Here is a 23,192-nt window from a genome sequence, read left to right on the forward strand (position 1 = left end):
GAGCTGTACTGAAGAATGATGGAAGAGAGATCAAGGAGCTGTACTAGAGGATGATAGAAGAGAGATCACAGAACTGTACTGGAGGATGATGGAAGAGATCACAGAGCTGTACTGGAGGATGATAGAAGAAAGATCACAGAGCTGTACTGGAGGGTGATGAGAGAGAGATCACAGAGCTGCACTGGAGGATGATGGAAGAGAGATCACAGAGCTGTACTGGAGCATGATGGAGAAGAGATCACAGAGCTGTACTGGAGGATGATGACAGAGAAATCACGGAGCTGTACTGGAGGGTGATGGAAGAGATATCACAGAGCTGTACTGGAGGGTGATGGAAGAGAGATCACAGAGCTGTACTGGAGGATGATGGAAGAGAGATCACAGAGCTGTACTGGAGGATGATGGAACAGGTCACAGAGCTGTACTGGAGGGTGATAGAAGAGATATCACAGAGCTATACTGGAGGATGATAGAAGAGAGATCACAGAGCTGTACTGGAAGATGATTGAACAGGTCATAGAGCTGTACTGGAGGATGATGGAAGAGATCACAGAGCTGTACTGGAGGATGATAGAAGCGAGATGACAGAGCTGTACTGGAGGATGATAGAAGAGAGATCATAGAGCTATACTGGAGGATGATGGAGAAGAGATCACAGAGCAGTACCGGAGAATGATGGAAGAGAGATCATAGAGTTGAACTGGAGGATGATGGAAGAGGGATCACAGAGCTGTACTGGAGGAGGATGGAAGAGAGATCACAGAGCTGTACTGGAGGAGGATGGAAGAGAGATCACAGAGCTGTACTGGAGGAGGATGGAAGAGAGATCACAGAGCTGTACTGGAGGAAGATGGAAGAGAGATCACAGAGCTGTACTGGAGGGTGATGGAAGAGAGATCACAGAGCTGTACTGGAGGATGATGGAAGAGAGATCACAGAGCTGTACTGGAGGATGATGGAAGAGAGATCACAGAGCTGTACTGGAGGGTGATGGAAGAGAGATCACAGAGCTGTACTGGAGGATGATGGAAGAGAGATCACGGAGCTGTACTGGAGGGCTGATGGAAGAGATATCACGGAGCTGTACTGGAGGATGATAGAAGAGAGATCACAGAGCTGTACTGGAGGATGATGGAAGAGATATCACAGAGCTGTACTGGAGGATGATAGAAGAGAGATGACAGAGCTGTACTGGAGGATGATGGAGAAGAGATCACAGAGCTGTACTGGAGAATGATGGAAGAGAGATCACAGAGTTGTACTGGAGGATGAGGGAAGAGGGATCACAGAGCTGTATTGGAGGATAATGGAAGAGAGATCACGGAGCTGTACTGGAGGATGATGGAAGAGAGATCACGGAGCTGTACTAGAGGATGATAGAAGAGAGATCACAGAACTGTACTGGAGGATGATGGAAGAGGGATCACAGACCTGTACTGGAGGAGGATGGTGGAACAGGTCACAGAGCTGTACTGGAGGAAGATGGAAGAGATCACCGAGCTGTACTGGAGCGTGATGGAAGAGAGATCACAGAGCTTTACTGGAGGATGATAGAAGAGAGATGACAGAGCTGTACTGGTGGATGATTTAAAAGAGATTACAGAGCTGTACTGGAGGATGATAGAAGAAAGATCACAGAGCTGTACTGGAGGATGATGGAGAAGAGATCACAGAGCTGTACTGGAGGATGATGGAGAAGAGATCACAAAGCTGTACTGGAGGATGATGGAAGAGAGATCACAGAGCTGTACTGGAGATTGATGGAAGAGAGATCACAGATCTGTACTGGAGGATGATGGAGAAGAGATCACAGAGCTGTATTGGAGGATGATGGAAGAGAGATCACAGAGCTGTACTGGAGGGTGATGGAAGAGATATTACAGATCTGTACTTGAGGATGATGGAACAGAGATCACAGAGCTGTACTGGAGGATGATGGAAGAGAGATCACAGATCCGTACTGGAGGATGATGGAAAAGAGATCACAGAGCTGTACTGGAGGATGATGGAAAAGAGATTACAGAGCTGTACTGGAGGATGATAGAAGAAAGATCACAGAGCTGTACTGGAGGATGATGGAGAAGAGATCACAGAGCTTGTCACGGGCATGGCCAGAGCGGAGGCTGTTGGAGAGGACTGTGTGCAAGCCTGTTGCCCACCGATTATGGGCCCTAGCATTTGAGGTGAATGAGAAATCCAATCTAAACTGTATTAATCGGACTCAGTCATGTATATATTGTATGGGGACTCCTTACTGTATATTTGTGTCCCTGAAGAGGGAGGGGGGGTTCCTCCAGCAGCCCCCTGCTGATAAGACTGATTCATTCTGCTGGGACACATCCTGTGAGGAGATGCTGGTGTTATCAACATGTGTTTATGTTAATTGAGAGAGCTGATCACATTAGCCACCAGCACTGGCTAATAGACGAATGGTCTAGGCTGAGGAGGGGGGAGATTGTTGTTTGTATTGTTAATTGTATTAATGTGTGAAGCTCGGTGCCCACAAGACTGTCATCTGGTCTGGGTACATTTTGTAGTAAATTAGGTCATGTTAATTAGGTTAGCTTTGAGTCATCCCTGCTGTATAAAGGTCTGTGAGATCTCAAAATAAAGGTAGTTCTGATGTACTCCAAGACTGGTGTTGTCTAGTTCTTGGGGTTCCTATAGCCAGATCCATTGGACTCGTGTTCCAGAACTTAGGAAGCGGTATATGACGGAAGCACACAAGCGGAGTGTGGGGCGTTCCGTGACATTGGTGGCAAGCAGCGGGAAAGCTTCCTGAAGTCTGAAGTCTGGGACATCCAAACCTCCAACTGGATCCAAGATCAGCATAGCAGACTTCAGTCACCCCAGCGGAGATATGGACCTGGCATCAGAATTCCCGGGGCTGCTGCGGATCATCCTTTCAACGTACACCAGGACTGTGTCTGAGGATGAATACCTGGAGCTCAGGCAGCTGATTCGGGTGGAGCTCTGGATTGCAGCCCTCAGTCTCGCTGGTATAAAACAGGGCAAGTGCTTTCCAACCCAAGAGCAACGGGCCAGTGACCAACGGGCATTGCGGATGGCATTCCTGGGAGAGCAGCCCCAGGAGCAATGGGTGACTGAGTTGGACAGGTTGGTCCAGCAGGAGATAGAGCTGGACAATCGTTATCGGGCTCTGCAATGGCACGCAGAGGAGGGATATTTAGGGGAGACAACAGAATGCTCTCCGGAGGGATATGACTTTGGCGGGCCTGGATTGCTGTGGGAGAACCTTAAAGATCTTTTTATGTTTGGCGATGAGGGGGAACCTGACCTTGAGGACATGAGAGACTATAGAGAGTCTATGCTCGGTCTTGCAGGGGTCTCAGAGCTCAAACCTGATCTGGACCATTTGCTAAGGAAGGAACAGCATCTGGAAAGGGCATACAGGAAACTGCTAGAACAAGTTCAGCAGCATGCCAGAGAATCGGCAGTGGAAAATCCGGAGATTGCCGTCCCCAAACCTGAAGTGCTGACAACAGGGCAGAGCTCTGCTAACCTCTGTCCAGAAATGATAACATCTTCTGGGTTCCATGGACAGGAGATGGTGAACCTCTATTCCCAGACATCAGTTGCAGAGACATGGGATTTGATAGACTTTTCTGCTGAGGAAGAACAACCTGATGAGCCTCCAGCAGAAGAGCTGCTATCATTGCCAAAGTTCACTGTGTTCTGCCCAGCACCAACAGTGGCTTCGGCCTTCCTGAGAGAAGAGGTAGTCGGCCTTTCTCCCACAACACTGACAGGGACATGTGATTTTCTGCCAGCAGCATCTATGGAGTTAAAACAAACTTCTCCAGCTGAAGATCTGGTAACTGAACAGAGGGTCCAAGACCTCTGTCCCACACTTTTACAACTTCCAGAGACTGGGGATTTAATAGACATTTCTGTAGAGGAGGAACCACCTAGCAAACCCCCAGCAGAAGTGCTGGCAACCGGACAGAGGGTCCAAGACCTCTGCCCCACACCTGCAGCAATTGTGGAGGCCCAAGGTGAGGAGGTGGCAGTCTATCGCGAGCTGCAGATCAGGATCCAAGGAGAGAATGCAGTCAACACCTCACAACTGCAGCTTGATCTGGTGTCGGTTGAGGGGGCTTCAGTCCCCACCTGTATACCCCAGGGATGCTGGGCAGTCGGCCCAGATCCCCAACAGCAGGATGGAGTGAGCCCAGTCCCCCTGTCTTCTCTCCAGCGGCAGAAAGGATTCCAGGGAGAAGGGCCAGTCCGGGCCTCTCCCCAGCGGCAGATATGTTCTCTGAGAGAGGCAGAGGATGGCTGGGTGAGTAATGCACTGTTTGGGATGATTTGTTTGGGGTACTGTGTGGGTACAGGCAGTAGAGGACTGGAGCTGTGGACTAACTTCGGAGTCAACCCGTCTGGGGTCTCCTCCTGTGTTAGTCTCCTGCCGAAAGGGGAGAAATGTCACGGGCATGGCCAGAGCGGAGGCTGTTGGAGAGGACTGTGTGCAAGCCTGTTGCCCACCGATTATGGGCCCTAGCATTTGAGGTGAATGAGAAATCCAATCTGGACTGTATTAATCGGACTCAGTCATGTATATATTGTATGGGGACTCCTTACTGTATATTTGTGTCCCTGAAGAGGGAGGGGGGATTCCTCCAGCAGCCCCCTGCTGATAAGACTGATTCATTCTGCTGGGACACATCCTGTGAGGAGATGCTGGTGTTATCAACATGTGTTTATGTTAATTGAGAGAGCTGATCACATTAGCCACCAGCACTGGCTAATAGACGAATGGTCTAGGCTGAGGAGGGGGGAGATTGTTGTTTGTATTGTTAATTGTATTAATGTGTGAAGCTCGGTGCCCACAAGACTATCATCAGGTCTGGGTACATTTTGTAGTAAATTAGGTCATGTTAATTAGGTTAGCTTTGAGTCATCCCTGCTGTATAAAGGTCTGTGAGATCTCAAAATAAAGGTAGTTCTGATGTACTCCAAGACTGGTGTTGTCTAGTTCTTGGGGTTCCTATAGCCAGATCCATTGGACTCGTGTTCCAGAACTTAGGAAGCGGTATATGACGGAAGCACACAAGCGGAGTGTGGGGCGTTCCGTGACAGAGCTGTACTGGAGGATGATGGAGAAGAGATCACAAAGCTGTACTGGAGGATGATGGAAGAGAGATCACAGAGCTGTATTGGAGATTGATGGAAGAGAGATCACAGATCTGTACTGGAGGATGATGGAGAAGAGATCACAGAGCTGTATTGGAGGATGATGGAAGAGAGATCACAGAGCTGTACTGGAGGGTGATGGAAGAGATATCACAGATCTGTACTTGAGGATGATGGAACAGAGATCACAGAGCTGTACTGTAGGATGATGGAGAAGAGATCACAGAGCTGTACTGTTGCATGATGGAAAAGATCACAGAGCTGTACTGGAGGATGATGGAAAAGAGATCACAGAGCTGTACTGGAGGATGATTTAAAAGAGATCACAGAGCTCAACTGGAGGATAATAGAAGAGAGATCACAGAACTGTACTGGAGGATGATGGAGAAGAGATCACAGAGCTGTACTGGAGGATGATAGAAGAGAGATCACAGAGATGTACTGGAGGATGATAGAAGAGAGATCACAGAGCTGTACTGGAGGATGATGGAAGAGAGATCACAGAGTTGTACTGGAGAATGATAGAAGAGAGATCACAGAGTTGTACTGGAGGATGATGGAGAAGAGATCACGGCATGTACTGGAGGATGATGGAAGAGAGATCACAGAGCTGTACTGGAGGATGATGGAGAAGAGATCACAGAGCTGTACTGGAGGATGATGGAGAAGAGATCACAAAGCTGTACTGGAGGATGATGGAAGAGAGATCATAGAGCTGTACTGGAGATTGATGGAAGAGAGATCACAGATCTGTACTGGAGGATGATGGAACAGAGATCACAGAGCTGTACTGTAGGATGATGGAGAAGAGATCACAGAGCTGTACTGTTGGGTGATGGAAAAGATCACAGAGCTGTACTGGAGGATGATGGAAAAGAGATCACAGAGCTGTACTGGAGGATGATGGAAAAGAGATCACAGAGCTGTACTGGAGGATGATGGAAAAGAGATCACAGAGCTCAACTGGAGGATGATAGAAGAGAGATCACAGATCTGTACTGGAGGATGATGGAGAAGAGATCACAGAGCTGTACTGGAGGATGAAGGAAAAGAGATCACAGAGCTGTACTGGAGGATGATAGAAGAGAGATCACAGAGATGTACTGGAGGATGATAGAAGAGAGATCACAGAGCTGTACTGGAGGATTATGGAAGAGAGATCATAGAACTGTACTGGAGGATGATGGAAGAGAGATCACAGAGTTGTACTGGAGAATGATAGAAGAGAGATCACAGAGTTGTACTGGAGAATGATAGAAGAGAGATCACAGAGTTGTACTGGAGGATGATGGAGAAGAGATCACAGCTGTACTGGAGGATGATGGAAGAGAGATCACAGAGCTGTACTGGAGGATGATGGAAGAGAGATCACAGAGCTCTACTGGAGATTGATAGAAGAGAGATCACAGAGCTGTACTGGAGGATGATGGAACAGGTCACAGAGATTTACTGGAGGATGACGGAAGAGATGACAGAGCTGTACTGGAGGATGATGGAAGAGAGATTACAGATCTGTACTGGAGAATGATAGAAGAGATATCACAGAGTTATACTTGAGGATGATGGTGGAACAGGTCACAGAGCTGTACTGGAGGATGATGGATGAGATCACAGAGCTGTACTGGAGGATGATGAAAGAGAGATCTAAGATCTGTACTGGAGGATGATGGAAGAGAGATCACAGAGCTGTACTGGAGGATGATGGAAAAGAGATCACAGAGCTGTACTGGAGGATGATAGAAGAGAGATCACAGAGCTGTACTGGAGGATAATGGGAGAGAGATCACAGATCTGTACTTGAGGATGATGGAACAGAGATCACAGAGCTGTACTGTAGGATGATGGAGAAGAGATCACAGAGATGTACTGGAGGATGATTTAAAAGAGATCACAGAGCTCAACTGGAGGATAATAGAAGAGAGATCACAGAACTGTACTGGAGGATGATGGAGAAGAGATCACAGAGCTGTACTGGAGGATGATAGAAGAGAGATCACAGAGATGTACTGGAGGATGATAGAAGAGAGATCACAGAGCTGTACTGGAGGATGATGGAAGAGAGATCATAGAACTGTACTGGAGGATGATGGAAGAGAGATCACAGAGTTGTACTGGAGAATGATAGAAGAGAGATCACAGAGTTGTACTGGAGGATGATGGAGAAGAGATCACGGCATGTACTGGAGGATGATGGAAGAGAGATCACAGAGCTGTACTGGAGGATGATGGAGAAGAGATCACAGAGCTGTACTGGAGGATGATGGAGAAGAGATCACAAAGCTGTACTGGAGGATGATGGAAGAGAGATCATAGAGCTGTACTGGAGATTGATGGAAGAGAGATCACAGATCTGTACTGGAGGATGATGGAACAGAGATCACAGAGCTGTACTGTAGGATGATGGAGAAGAGATCACAGAGCTGTACTGTTGGGTGATGGAAAAGATCACAGAGCTGTACTGGAGGATGATGGAAAAGAGATCACAGAGCTGTACTGGAGGATGATGGAAAAGAGATCACAGAGCTGTACTGGAGGATGATGGAAAAGAGATCACAGAGCTGTACTGGAGGATGATGGAAAAGAGATCACAGAGCTCAACTGGAGGATGATAGAAGAGAGATCACAGATCTGTACTGGAGGATGATGGAGAAGAGATCACAGAGCTGTACTGGAGGATGAAGGAAAAGAGATCAAAGAGCTGTACTGGAGGATGATAGAAGAGAGATCACAGAGATGTACTGGAGGATGATAGAAGAGAGATCACAGAGCTGTACTGGAGGATTATGGAAGAGAGATCATAGAACTGTACTGGAGGATGATGGAAGAGAGATCACAGAGTTGTACTGGAGAATGATAGAAGAGAGATCACAGAGTTGTACTGGAGAATGATAGAAGAGAGATCACAGAGTTGTACTGGAGGATGATGGAGAAGAGATCACAGCTGTACTGGAGGATGATGGAAGAGAGATCACAGAGCTGTACTGGAGGATGATGGAAGAGAGATCACAGAGCTCTACTGGAGATTGATAGAAGAGAGATCACAGAGCTGTACTGGAGGATGATGGAACAGGTCACAGAGATTTACTGGAGGATGACGGAAGAGATGACAGAGCTGTACTGGAGGATGATGGAAGAGAGATTACAGATCTGTACTGGAGAATGATAGAAGAGATATCACAGAGTTATACTTGAGGATGATGGTGGAACAGGTCACAGAGCTGTACTGGAGGATGATGGATGAGATCACAGAGCTGTACTGGAGGATGATGAAAGAGAGATCTAAGATCTGTACTGGAGGATGATGGAAGAGAGATCACAGAGCTGTACTGGAGGATGATGGAAAAGAGATCACAGAGCTGTACTGGAGGATGATAGAAGAGAGATCACAGAGCTGTACTGGAGGATAATGGGAGAGAGATCACAGATCTGTACTTGAGGATGATGGAACAGAGATCACAGAGCTGTACTGTAGGATGATGGAGAAGAGATCACAGAGCTGTACTGTTGCATGATGGAAAAGATCACAGAGCTGTACTGGAGGATGATGGAAAAGAGATCACAGAGCTGTACTGGAGGATGACAGAAGAGAGATCACAGAGATGTACTGGAGGATGATTTAAAAGAGATCACAGAGCTCAACTGGAGGATAATAGAAGAGAGATCACAGAACTGTACTGGAGGATGATGGAGAAGAGATCACAGAGCTGTACTGGAGGATGATAGAAGAGAGATCACAGAGATGTACTGGAGGATGATAGAAGAGAGATCACAGAGCTGTACTGGAGGATGATGGAAGAGAGATCATAGAACTGTACTGGAGGATGATGGAAGAGAGATCACAGAGTTGTACTGGAGAATGATAGAAGAGAGATCACAGAGTTGTACTGGAGGATGATGGAGAAGAGATCACGGCATGTACTGGAGGATGATGGAGAAGAGATCACAGAGCTGTACTGGAGGATGATGGAGAAGAGATCACAAAGCTGTACTGGAGGATGATGGAAGAGAGATCATAGAGCTGTACTGGAGATTGATGGAAGAGAGATCACAGATCTGTACTGGAGGATGATGGAACAGAGATCACAGAGCTGTACTGTAGGATGATGGAGAAGAGATCACAGAGCTGTACTGTTGGGTGATGGAAAAGATCACAGAGCTGTACTGGAGGATGATGGAAAAGAGATCACAGAGCTGTACTGGAGGATGATGGAAAAGAGATCACAGAGCTGTACTGGAGGATGATGGAAAAGAGATCACAGAGCTGTACTGGAGGATGATGGAAAAGAGATTACAGAGCTCAACTGGAGGATGATAGAAGAGAGATCACAGATCTGTACTGGAGGATGATGGAGAAGAGATCACAGAGCTGTACTGGAGGATGAAGGAAAAGAGATCACAGAGCTGTACTGGAGGATGATAGAAGAGAGATCACAGAGATGTACTGGAGGATGATAGAAGAGAGATCACAGAGCTGTACTGGAGGATTATGGAAGAGAGATCATAGAACTGTACTGGAGGATGATGGAAGAGAGATCACAGAGTTGTACTGGAGAATGATAGAAGAGAGATCACAGAGTTGTACTGGAGAATGATAGAAGAGAGATCACAGAGTTGTACTGGAGGATGATGGAGAAGAGATCACAGCTGTACTGGAGGATGATGGAAGAGAGATCACAGAGCTGTACTGGAGGATGATGGAAGAGAGATCACAGAGCTCTACTGGAGATTGATAGAAGAGAGATCACAGAGCTGTACTGGAGGATGATGGAACAGGTCACAGAGATTTACTGGAGGATGACGGAAGAGATGACAGAGCTGTACTGGAGGATGATGGAAGAGAGATTACAGATCTGTACTGGAGAATGATAGAAGAGATATCACAGAGTTATACTTGAGGATGATGGTGGAACAGGTCACAGAGCTGTACTGGAGGATGATGGATGAGATCACAGAGCTGTACTGGAGGATGATGAAAGAGAGATCTAAGATCTGTACTGGAGGATGATGGAAGAGAGATCACAGAGCTGTACTGGAGGATGATGGAAAAGAGATCACAGAGCTGTACTGGAGGATGATAGAAGAGAGATCACAGAGCTGTACTGGAGGATAATGGGAGAGAGATCACAGAGCTGTACTGGAGGATGATGAAAGAGAGATCATAGAGCTGTACTGGAGGATGATTAACGAAGAGAGATCACAAAGCTGTACTGGAGGATGATTAACGAAGAGAGATCACAAAGCTGTACTGGAGGATGATAGAAGAAAGATCACAGAGCTGTACAGGAGGGTGATGGAAGAGAGATCGCAGATCTGTACTGGAGGATGATGGAAGAGAGATCACAGAGCTGTACTGGAGGATGATGGAGAAGAGATCACAGAGCTGTACTGTTGGGTGATGGAAGAGATCAAAGAGCTGTACTGGAGGATGATGGGAAAGAGATCACAGAGCTGTACTGGAGGATGATGGAAAAGAGATCACAGAGCTCAACTGGAGTTTGATAGAAGAGAGATCACAGAGCTGTACTGGAAGATGATGGAAAAGAGATCACAGAGCTGTACTGGAGGATGATAGAAGAGAGATCACAGAGCTGTACTGGAGGATGATAGAAGAGAGTTCACAGAGATGTACTGGAGGATGATGGAATAGAGATCACAGAGCTATACTGGAGGATGATGGAAGAGAGATCACAGAGCTGTACTGGAGAATAATGGGAGAGAGATCACAGAGCTGTACTGGAGGATGATAGAAGAGACATCACAGACCTGTACTGGAGGGTGATAGAAGAGAGATCACAGAGCTGTACTGGAGGATGATGGAATAGAGATCACAGAGCTGTACTGGAGGATGATAGAAGAAATATCACAGAGCTGTACTGGAGGGTGATGGAAGAGAGATCACAGAGCTGTACTGGAGGATGATGGAAGGAGGGATCACAGAGCTGTACTGGAGGATGATGGAAGAGAGATCACAGAGCTGTACTGGAGGATGATGGAGACGAGATCACAGAGCTGTACTGGAGGATGATAGAAGAGAGATCACAGAGCTGTACTGGAGGATGATGGAATGAGGGATCACAGAGCTGTACTGGAGGATGATGGAAGAGAGATCACAGAGCTGTACTGGAGGATCATGGAGATGAGATCACAGAGCTGTACTGGAGGATGATGGAAGAGAGATCACAGAGCTGTACTGGAGGGTGATAGATGAGAGATCACAGAGCTGTACTGGAGGATGATGAAAGAGATCACAGAGCTGTATTGGAGGGTGATGAAAGAGATCACAGAGCTGTACTGGAGGATGATGGAAGAGAGATCACAGAGCTGTACTGTAGTATGATGGAGAAAAGATCACAGCGCTGTACTGGAGGATGATAGAAGAGAGATCACAGAGCTGTACTGGAGGATGATGGAAGAGAGATAACAGAGCTGTACTGGAGGATGATGGAAGAGAGATCACAGAGCTGTACTGGAGGATGATAGAAGAGAGATCACAGAGCTGTACTGGAGGATGATAGAAGAGAGATCACAGAGCTGTACTGGAGGATGATGGAGGAAAGATCACAGAGCTGTAGTGGAGGATGATGGAAGAGAGATCACAGAGCTGTATTGGAGAATGATGGAAGAGAGATCACAGAGCTGTACTGGAGGGTGATGGAAGAGATATCATAGAGCTGTACTGGAGGATGATGGAGAAAAGATCACAGAGCTGTACTGGAGGATGATAGAAGAGAGATCACAGAGCTGTACTGGAGGATGATAGAAGAAAGATCACAGAGCTGTACTGGAGGGTGATGGAAGAGAGATCACAGAGCTGTACGGGAGGGTGATGGAAGAGAGATCACAGAGCTGTACTGGAGGATGATGGAGGAGAGATCACAGAGCTGTACTGGAGAATGATGGAAGAGAGATCACAGAGCTGTACTGGAGGATGATAGAAGAGAGATCACAGAGCTGTACTGGAGGATGATGGAAGAGAGATCACAGAGCTGTACTGGAGGGCGATAGAAGAGAGATCACAGAGCTGTACTGGACGATGATGGAAGAGAGATCACAGAGCTGTACTGGAGGATGATAGAAGAGAGATCACAGACCTGTACTGGAGGATGATGGGAGAGAGATCTCAGAGCTGTACTGGAGGATGATAGAAGAGAGATCACAGACCTGTACTGGAGGATGATGGAAGAGAGATCACAGAGCTGTACTGGAGGATGATGGAAGAGAGATCACAGAGCTGTACTGGAGGATGATAGAAGAGAGATCACATAGATGTACTGGAGGATGATAGGAGAGAGATCACAGAGCTGTACTGGAGGATGATAGAAGAGAGATCACAGAGCTGTATTGGAGGATGATGAAAGACATTTTGGTTTCAGAATGATGGAAACATAAAAAGACATTTAATAATGAAGCTCCTTACCTGGATGGGCCACGGCCACTGATAATAAGAGAAGAGAAGACACAGAGTTAGGTTTGATCTTCCATTGATATAAAAGTTACTTTATACAGAGTAATGAGGATGTACCATGTGATCTGAGCCTCAGCAACCAATCAGATCTCAGCTCACTGTGGTCACATGATAGAAGATATGATTTTTGTTAATGAGGCCCTTATGGTATCCATAGCTCTGATTTGTTGCATGACCTGAGGATCATCTACGTCAGTGGTGGTCAAAGTTCTTGAATTAGGGGACCCTTAACATCAGGTAATAAAACTGCTGTGTTCTCCTTCAGAAGCAGAATAATAATATTTCAGGTCAGGTTAAGCAGCTCTAGAGTGTGACTGGGCAACACAAACATGGAGAATATACCTGTGGGGTGGTCAGTTTACCTTGTTTACTCAGCATAGTCCACTAACTACATTGTTTACCACAATGGGACTGAGGATGGGTTTAGAGTTTGGATGTTCATTCGAATGGTAATTACTTAGGGTGTTCGGCATGGACCAATGTGACAGCTTCTGGTTGCTAAGAAAGCAGCCAGTGCTTGTACCCACCCCATCCCTGCCAACCTCTGACTTCACTTGGCCTATTCATTTTCATAGCCCGGTATCCCTAGCCTCAAAAATACATGGACATTGATCAGAGGGGTGATATCTTTGCCTAAATATGGTCACATGGGCATACTGGGGTAATTATGTCAATACTATCTCTGTTCTTGCCTTCATATTGCTAATAACAGCTTGGGGAGCTGGGATTCAGCGAGTGGCGCTGTGGAGTTAGGGGATTTTCATTCAGCAGGTGCTGGGCATCATGGATCTACATCGTGAAACTTTTTTTTCTTTAATAAAGGCCTTGTCCAAAACTGTCCCTGTGTTTTTGTTTACACTTTACAATTTTTGTGAATTAATATGTTTACTATGTACCCCGTGTCTTATTCACATAGGGGGCAGTAAAAAAACCTGTTCCCAGACCCCCACAACCACTAGGCCAAGGTTGTGGGGAAGAAGCCTTTTGCTTCATCAACATGGGGAGAAGGTGCTTTGCCTTGGTGCTCATCTCCACCTTCTCTGGTCAGCCAGGCTGCATGCTCAGGTAAGGGTTTGCTATGGAATTTTTGGGGGACCTCATGTTTTTTGAGAATGATCAAGACGTGTCTCAGTGGATGGTATTTTTTTTCTTTGGGCAAGTGATTGGCATCATGATTTAGATGGATCAACATTGCTGGATGACGTGATGGATGTAGATTGACATTGTGGGACTTTTTTTTATTAAAGGACTTGTCATAAACTGCCTTTTTTTGTTAACAATTTATATTTTTTTCACCCAGTTTAAGGGTCTGGTATGAATTTGTTTTTGGGGGGAGACCTCATGATTTACGTGTTATTTTGAGTGGGGTACCCCCTTAACATCCATAACCAAATCAAAGGGTCTAGTGTGGATTTTAAAAGGGAGGAAGGTGAATAAGAATGCATGTAGCCAGATGGTCAGCGGCGCTCCTAGTTTTCTTCTAGTTTACAGACACAATACAATAGGAACCCAGCTGGAAAAATATTACGGCTCCCTCTACACGGGATGATGAGAATATGGATGTTGGAGCATTTACTGATACAGAACGTCCCCACTATTCTATAAAGGATGTGATGTATGGGCTCAGATAAAAGTGCCACATCCCTAACATAACGTCTTATGCAAAACGAAGGAAAAAATGGTGGGATTTTGGAGGCACAAGTCACACATCAATGTGTTATAAAATGACAAATATTTGATTGTACAGTTCCATCAGTTACATGTCAATCACATGACCCATTAAAATCAAACAAGTGCAAACAAACCCCCAATTGTCAAATTCAGCCATCATTTACCAGACATTATAGCACCTTGGTGGACAATACCACCTATAACTTTCTCAGGATTTTCCAAGTGGTGGTATAGGATTGGATTTGTACAGATCTACGCGTTTCATGGATAATATTCCACTTATTCAGGAGCAGACAGGGGGAGGATAACTGCTCTATAAACACCAAAAATAGGGTAAATAAAAAATTAATAATCATTTTCATTTGGGGAGAATTTGGTCCAGCAGAGGGAATTTATGTTTTTGTGGGGTGATCGTGAAGATGTTTGGGTTTCATTCATGAAAGGGTTTTGGCCCACTCATTAAAGGTTTGGTGCAAATTTATGAATAGGGTTTTGGCCCACTCATTAAAGGTTTACTACAGATTTATGAAAGGGTTTTGGCCCACTCATTAAAGGTTTGGTGCAAATTTATGAAAGGGTTTTGTCCCACTCATTAAAGGTTTGGCGCAAATTTATGAAAGGGTTTTGTCCCACTCATTAAAGGTTTGGCGCAAATTTATGAAAGGGTTTTGGCCCAATCTTTAAAGGTTTGGTGCAAATTTATGAAATGATTTTGGCCCACTCATTAAAGGTTTGGTGCAAATTTATGAATAGGGTTTTGGCCCACTCATTAAAGGTTTGGTGCAAATTCATGAATAGGATTTTGACCTATTCAGGAAATATTTGCCCTGGGCTCACCAATGTCTTCAAGTGACTCTCATACATCCAATCATTGTTAACATCTAATGTTACTGTGACGGGAGTCACTTTGGGCGGGGGGCCCGTGGAATCCAGAATCTCTTGGAGAGGTTGGGAAACCCTTGTTTCAGCTCCCCATGTACCTCCTATGTCTAAGTGACCCTGTGTCTATTAGGGGCACAGGGTGACCAAGAACCCCCGTCTGATCTGTACTAATCAGACGCACTGTACAACCACACTGGAATGTTGTGTATATATATATATATATATATGTATATATATATATATATATTGTATATTGTCTCATACTATGGTGTGCACTGTGTTGGGTCATTTGGGGTGTGGCTGTATTCCTCCATTGTTCTATTGTGTCTGCCTTGGGTATTATGGGATGTGTATTTAGATTAGCTGTGAGAGGGGAGGGGGGAATTCCTCCAACAACTCGTTACGTTACAGTATAAAGGAAATGAATGATGCTTTATATGTACAATATATTTCTTTCCTGATGTTCAGAACTAAAATTATAATTAAAAAATATAGATTTATTTTTTAGCCTAATAAATATAAAATTGTATACACCAGTCAGCAGGGGCAGCTCTCGGCTCTTGTTCTCATCTACCAATCAGGATAAAAGAAGTCTACAGCCATTCCCAGCAACCAATCCCGTTCAGAGAAGAGCAGGAACTGGAAGTAGAGTGCTCACTCACTGGAGGTGTTGGGTCATGTGATCAGTGTGCTCTGGGGGCGGGCTTAGCGGAGATGTATATGGGAAAGGACAGCGTATTACCCTGATGATGATGATGATGATGAGGAACACCAATGGAATTACAGAGGCCATGTCAGTTTTGGTGGGAGCCACATGGAGATATTTCCACCTAAACCTGGAATGTGTAGAAATAGAACAGATTGTCTACAATGTGATACTCACTGTCATCAGATGGAAGATCATTTGGGTCATAATTGTGAGGATCTGCAAAGAGAGAATCATTTAGAATTGAGCTGATTCTCAGGATTCATTTTTACACACAAACACAACATTCCTCCTTTACAATAAAAATAAAAAAAATCTATTCTATTCTATTTTATTCTTTGGAAATTGGAAAACAAAAACCAAATTGGTACAAAGAAAATTACTCAAAATAGGACTGAAGGACCAAAAACAGTAAAGTATGTCAAAAAAGTACATCATTTATTGAAACAAATAACAGACAATAATGATAAGTATAAAATGATGGATCGTTGTTTTTAATGACCAATCATTTTATGCTTATCATTATTGTCTGTTAATTGTTTCAATAAATGTTGTACTTTTTTGACATATTTTACTGTTTTTGGTCCTTCAAAGTCCTATTATGAGGAATTTCCTTTGTACTATAGGCATCAGGGATGTGGATCTAAACACTTATCCAGATAGTTGGCAAATTCTTTCTCCACTATTCTAAATTGATTCAAAAACTTTTCAAATCGATCCGAATTTGAAAAATTTGAATTGATTCAAAAACGAATAAACAAAACAAATTCCTGAAAACAAATTAAACAAATTCAACTAAATGAATTTATGTAAATAACAAAAATAAACAAATGTGTTTGTTCTGCACATGTCTATCACTCACGGTACCTTTATTGCGGGTGGGTGGGGGGGCAGCTACAGGCGAGGTGACATACCCGTACATCGCCGCCTGTTCCCGGGTCTGGCACAAGTTTGTCAGCAAGTTTCAGCCAATGATATGGGCTGTATACCTGCTGATCGGCTGTGTCCATTCACAGCGCAGAGTTCTGTGCTTACAAACACACAGACCTCTGTACACAGACAGCAATCTGACTGCTTCTTCTCCCTGATATCCACTCCGAGTCCAGGGAGAAAAGAACAGCCAGACCTGAGCAGCACATATTACCCACAATACATGTGTTAGGCAGACAGGGAACCCCAAGATCACCCCTTGATGTTAACCCCTTCCCAGCCAGTGTCATTAGTACAATGTATAGTATTATCACTGATGTATTATTATCACTAGTGATATCAGTGTCATTAGTACAATGTATAGTATTATCACTGATCTCTGTATTAGTGTCACTAGTGATATCAGTGTCAGGCAGTGTGACGGGAGTCACTTTTGGGCGCAGGGTGACCAGGAAAAGAATGAACCCTGAGATTATGATTGGATGACTTCCAATGGGACATTAATATTCATTAACAATATCTCTGAAGAAATATGAAGATTTTATCCCCTGTACACTGTGAGGTCTATGACCAGAAAGTATAACTCCTAATATGAGGTCTATGACCAGGAAGTATAACTCCTAATATGAGGTCTATGACCAGGAAGTATAACCCCTAATATGAGGTCTATGACCAGAAAGTATAACTCCTAATATGAGGTCTATGACCAGAAAGTATAACTCCTAATATGAGGTCTATGACCAGGAAGTATAACTCCTAATATGAGGTCTATGACCAGGAAGTATAACTCCTAATATGAGGTCTATGACCAGGAAGTATAACTCCTAATATGAGGTCTATGACCAGAAAGTATAACTCCTAATATGAGGTCTATGACCAGGAAGTATAATGCCGCGTACACACGGTCGGACTTTTCGTCTACAAAAGTCCAACGGACGCTGACGGACTAAAGCTGGCTGGTAATCCGATCGTGTGTGGGCTTCTCCGGACTTTCAACGGACTTTTTTAGCCTCAAATCCGACGGACTTTAGATTTGAAACATGCTTCAAATCTTTACGTCGTAAGTACGACGGACCCCGAAATCCGCTCGTCTGTGTGCTAGTCCGACGGACAAAAACCCATGCTAGGGCAGCTATTGGCTACTGGCTATGAACTTCCTTATTTTAGTCCGGTGTACGTCATCACGTACGAATCCGTCGGACTTTTGTGTGGTCGTGTGTAGGCAAGTCCGTTCGTAAGAAAGTCTGCCGCAAGTCCGCCGAAGGTACGTCGGAAGTCTGTCGGACAGGCTGTCGGACTTTTGTAGACGAAAAGTCCGACCGTGTGTACGCGGCATAACTCCTAATATGGGCATTCCAGGGAGTTCAATGTAAGAGACCGACCTTCTATTGCTTAACGATGTTGCTTCTGTCTGGATAAGTAAATCGTGTTAATCTTGTCTGAGGCAGTTTTCCCTTACCTGTTATTAAGTGTTCTAATGAACTCACCTGTTGTCTTCTAGGGGAGGTATTGACACTCCGAATAATGTGTTTTGGGGGCTCGTTATGTAACCATTGTGTGATGTTGTGGGTGGATCCGGGTTATTGTTCATGTGGTGCCTGCAGTATTCTCAAGTGTATAAAAAGAGCCTGCATTTGTTTCAATAAAGAGTCTGATTCCTGTTTGACCCTCAATACAGAGCCTTGTCTCGTACGTGGGGGAGAATTATTCATATGGGGTCTTGTTCGGCTGATTGGAGTGTTTGGTGGCTGCTTTGGTGTTCAGAAATGGAATGTCCTAAACGGCTTTAACCCCTTTCATACTTGGGGTGTCATTACAGGCAGTTTCCCTCCCAGCCAGCGTCTATTAGTGCCAGATTGTCCGCCACACTATCACAGTCACACTAGAAGATCCCCACCATTACATTTTAGCCTAAATTTATGAAGAAATTTGATTTTATAGGGTAAGTTTTATAACAAAAAGTAGAATATATTGTTTTGTATTTTTCATTTATATAATAAAAAATAAAAAAACAAATTGCTGATCAAATGCACCAGAAGAAAACTTTATTTGTGTGAAATAAATGATATAAATTTAGTTTGGGAGAAGCGTTGCATGACCGCACAATTACCAGTTACAGGATCAGTTCACCTTTCCTACCATGTTACATGTTAGTGCTGCCGAATGATGGAAACAGAAAAAGACATTTAATAATGAAGCTCCTTACCTGGAAGGACCACTGATAATAAGAGAAGAGAAGACACAGAGTTAGGTTTGATCTTCCATTGATATAAAAGTTACTTTATACAGAGTAATGAGGATGTACCATGTGACCTGAGCCCCAGCAACCAATCAGATCTCAGGTCACTGTGGTCACATGATAGAAGATATGATTTATGTCAATGAGGTCCTTATGGTGTTCATACCTCTGATTTGTTGTGTAGCGCTGGTAGATTTTTAATCTACTGCTTATATGTAAATTTAGTGGGTCATCTGTTCTGTACATAGTTTAGATTCAATCTATTGTTAAATTAGCTGTTCCAGTTTGGCTGTGTTGCGTGCCGTTCCACATTGTGCCTGCGGGTGTCGTTGTCACCATAGGTCAGTGTTGGAAAGAAACAAGCTGAAGTATATGAGTGCTCTTCTTTCTCGGAGACAACTCGGCAGAGGTGGTCCTCTGTGGTGCATTCTGGGAGAGGGTATTTATGGGACAGACGCTATGTGCTAGGGAGTTCTACCTCGTGGCCCTCCGGGGTTCTACATCATGGCCCTCTGGGCTGGAGGGTTGCGTTTCTGCAGCCATGCAAGTAGGCCCAGAAGCTTGTCTGGGGCCTACTACTGTTGGGATGGTCCTGTGCTGTCTGTCCTGTGGGAAGAAGCTGGACAATTGAGAAGATCCAGGGGAGGACCCATCTTGGAATGGACCATGCATAAGGCTGGTCTTAAGAAGGGCCTGGTGACTCGATTGGAGGACGCATCCTAATCTAATCTACCGCACAAGTACTGCCAGGTCGGCTTAAAGGTTCTGGTACTGTGTTTGCTGTTCATCAAAAACTACTACATCCTGTGGCAGAGGATTGTACAGTTTTGTTCTACCCACGTCTGTGGCAGAGACTTTCTGTTCATGCTGCGTTTCGGCTGCTAGGTTAGTGAGAGAGACCTATCCGGGCGGGCAAAGATTTAATCCTGAACTGAAGATATATTCATCCCTGAGATTTCTGCAACTCTTCTTCTACCTCTTTCCTGCTACTTCTTCCAGTTATCTCCCATTAAAGCATTGGAAAAGTACTAAAGTGACTGGTGCCTACATTGTCAGATAATAAGCTCAACGTGGACTCTAAGTCTGGTATTGGTGAAACTACAGGTAAAAAGGTAACGGTAACAGCCCACTTTAAATCAGCATCTCCACAGTGAGTTATTGCTACAGTTGTATAATCTGAGGACCATCTATATCAGTGGTGGTCAAAGTTCTTGAACTAGGGGAGCCCTGACATCACCAAAGGGCCACACATAATATTCAGGGGTCAGTCCTAGACTGGAGACACATTATATGAGACTGCTAAGATCTCTGCTATTACACCTCTTTACACATCGATTCCCCCTGTAGAACCCTCTAGAAGTGTGCTGGACTTAGGATAGGTTATCTGTTAGTGTAGGAACATTTTAGCTTGGCTTAGTACCAAGCCTGGGCTGTGAATCTGCGTCAGGGTATAGTGACTCAGGGGCAGGGAGTAAGGAGGGGCTGCCATGCATATTTATGAGGACCTCAACCAATCCCCAGCAAAAAGGGGCTGGAAGGGGGCAGGCCACCTCATAAATGGAGATGAGCCATGCCAGCAGGGGAGTTGGGTGGAAGATGGAGATAAAGTGCAGAGGAGGTTGTTGGTGGCCCTTGAGGGTGCCCCTCTAGCCTGAGGGGTGACCTCGGGCCTGGACTCAGGTGTTGGAAGGTCCCTTCTACAAGTTACAGGAGGAGGCTTTCCTGGAGGCATGGGAGCAAGGAGAGGACAGCAGGAGAAGGTCAGCACGTCTGGGAGATCTCCTGAGAGACAGTCGGGTGGGCTGGTGAGTGTCAGTCTGGAGGACTGTGGGGAGAAGAAAGCCTGGAGGGCTAGTGAAAGGGGCAGCTTCAGCCAGGAGGGTTGGCAGTGCCTGAAGAGGTGGTGCTGGGATCAGTAGACACAGGAGGAATAGTACAAGCTGGACACTGTATTTCTTGCTACACAACCGAGGGGCCTCGGGTTCCTGCCTGTAATGGGCCATTGCCATTATTTCTGACTGAGTGACTGTCAGATCTTTACACAGTGATCCAGCTGGGTTCTACAAGCATGTGCTGGAGGAAGAACAAAGCTGTATACACTATATTGTCAAAAGTATTGGGACACCTGCCTTTACACACACATGAACTTTAATGGCATCCCAGTCTTAGACTGTAGGGTTCAATATTGAGTTGGCTCCGCCCTTTGCAGCTATAACAGCTTCAACTCTTCTGGGAAGGAAGTCCACAAGGTTTAGGAGGGTGTCTATGTGAATGTATGACCATTCTTCCAGAAGAGCATTTGTGAGGTCAGGCACTGATGTTGTATGAGAAGGCCTGGCTCGCAGTCTCCATTCTAATTCATCCAAAAGGTGTTCTATCGGGTTGAGGTCAGGACTCTGTGCAGGGCAGTCAAGTTCCTCCACCCCAAACTCGTTCATCCATGTTTTTACGGACCTTGCTTCGTGCACTGGTCCAAATCATTTGGTGGAGGGGGATTATAGTGTGGGGGGAGGGGGAATTATGGTATGGGGGAAAGGGGGGATTATGGTGTGGGGGTGGAGAGGGGATTATGGTGTGGGGGGAGGGGGATTATGGTGTGGGGTTGTATTTCAGGGGTTGGACTTGGCTTAGTTCCAGTGAAGGGAACTCTTAAGGCGTCAACATACCAAGATATTTGGGACAATTTCATTTTCCCAACTTTGTGGGAACAGTTTGGGGACGGCCCCTTCCTGTTCCAACATGACTGCTCACCAGTGCACAAAGCAAGGTCCATAAAGACATGGATGAGCGAGTTTGGGGTGGAGGAACTTGACTGACATGCACAGAGTCCTGACCTCAACCCGATAGAACACCTTTGGAATTAATCAGAATGGAGTCTGCGAACCAGACCTTCTCATCCAACACCTACCTCGCCCCCCCATCCTTGCTGTGACAGCAGACCGGGGATCTTCTTCTCACAGACACCTTTCCACACTCATAGTTACATAGTTACATAGTTACATAATAGGTGAGGTTGAAAAAAGACACAAGTCCATCAAGTCCAACCTATGTGTGTGATTATGTGTCAGTATTACATTGTATATCCCTGTATGTTGCGGTCGTTCAAGTGCTTATCTAATAGTTTCTTGAAGCTATCAATGCTCCCCGCTGAGACCACCGCCTGTGGAAGGGAGTTCCACATCCTTGCCGCTCTTACAGTAAAGAACCCTCTACATAGTTTAAGGTTAAACCTCTTTTCTTCTAATTGTAATGAGTGGCCACAAGTCTTATTAAACTCTCTTCTGCAAAAAAGTTTTATCCCTATTGTGGGGTCACCAGTACAGTATTTGTAAATTGAAATCATATCCCCTCTCAAGCGTCTCTTCTCCAGAGAGAATAAGTTCAGAGCTCGCAACCTTTCCTCATAACTAAGATCCTCCAGACCCTTTATTAGCTTTGTTGCCCTTCTTTGTACTCGCTCCATTTCCAGTACATCCCTCCTGAGGACTGGTGCCCAGAACTGGACAGCATACTCTAGGTGCGGCCGGACCAGAGTCTTGTAGAGCGGGAGAATTATCGTTTTATCTCTGGAGTTGATCCCCCTTTTAATACATGCCAATATTCTGATTGCCTTATTAGCAGCAGCTTGGCATTTCATGCCATAGCTGAGCCTATCATCTACTAGGACCCCCAGGTCCTTTTCCATCCTAGATTCCCCCAGAGGTTCTCCCCCCAGTGTATAGATTGCATTCATATTTTTGCCACCCAAATGCATTATTTTACATTTTTCTACATTGAACCTCATTTGCCATGTAGTCGCCCATTAATTTGTTCAGGTCTTTTTGCAAGATTTCCACATCCTGCGGAGAAGTTATTGCCCTGCTTAGCTTAGTATCGTCTGCAAATACAGAGATTGAACTGTTTATCCCATCCTCCAGATCGTTTATGAACAAATTAAATAGGATTGGTCCCAGCACAGAACCCTGGGGGACCCCACTACCCACCTCTGACCATTCTGAGTACTCCCCATTTATCACCACCCTCTGAACACGCCCTTGTAGCCAGTTTTCAATCCATGTACTCACCCTATGGTCCATGCCAACGCACCTTATTTTGTACAGTAAATGTTTATGGGGAACTGTGTCAAATGCTTTTGCAAAATCCAG

General features: G+C 45.1%; 1 protein-coding gene across 1 annotated transcript in view; it reads right to left on the reverse strand.

The window, feature by feature from the left end:
* Positions 1 to 16,100, reverse strand: part of LOC141127215 (proteinase-activated receptor 1-like) — a 116,400-nt gene extending 100,300 nt beyond the window's left edge. The window contains exons 1-2 of the mRNA XM_073613477.1: positions 16,056 to 16,100; positions 12,572 to 12,589 (exon numbers count right to left, since the gene is read on the reverse strand). Coding sequence (XP_073469578.1) covers positions 12,572 to 12,589; position 16,056 — 19 coding nt within the window. The 5' untranslated portion in view covers positions 16,057 to 16,100. The remainder of the gene's footprint in view (positions 1 to 12,571; positions 12,590 to 16,055) is intronic.
* Between the last annotated feature and the right edge of the window lie 7,092 nt (positions 16,101 to 23,192).

This window comes from Aquarana catesbeiana, linkage group LG01, assembly GCF_042186555.1.
Source record: "Aquarana catesbeiana isolate 2022-GZ linkage group LG01, ASM4218655v1, whole genome shotgun sequence".
In the NCBI taxonomy this organism is placed as follows: Eukaryota; Metazoa; Chordata; class Amphibia; order Anura; family Ranidae; genus Aquarana; species Aquarana catesbeiana.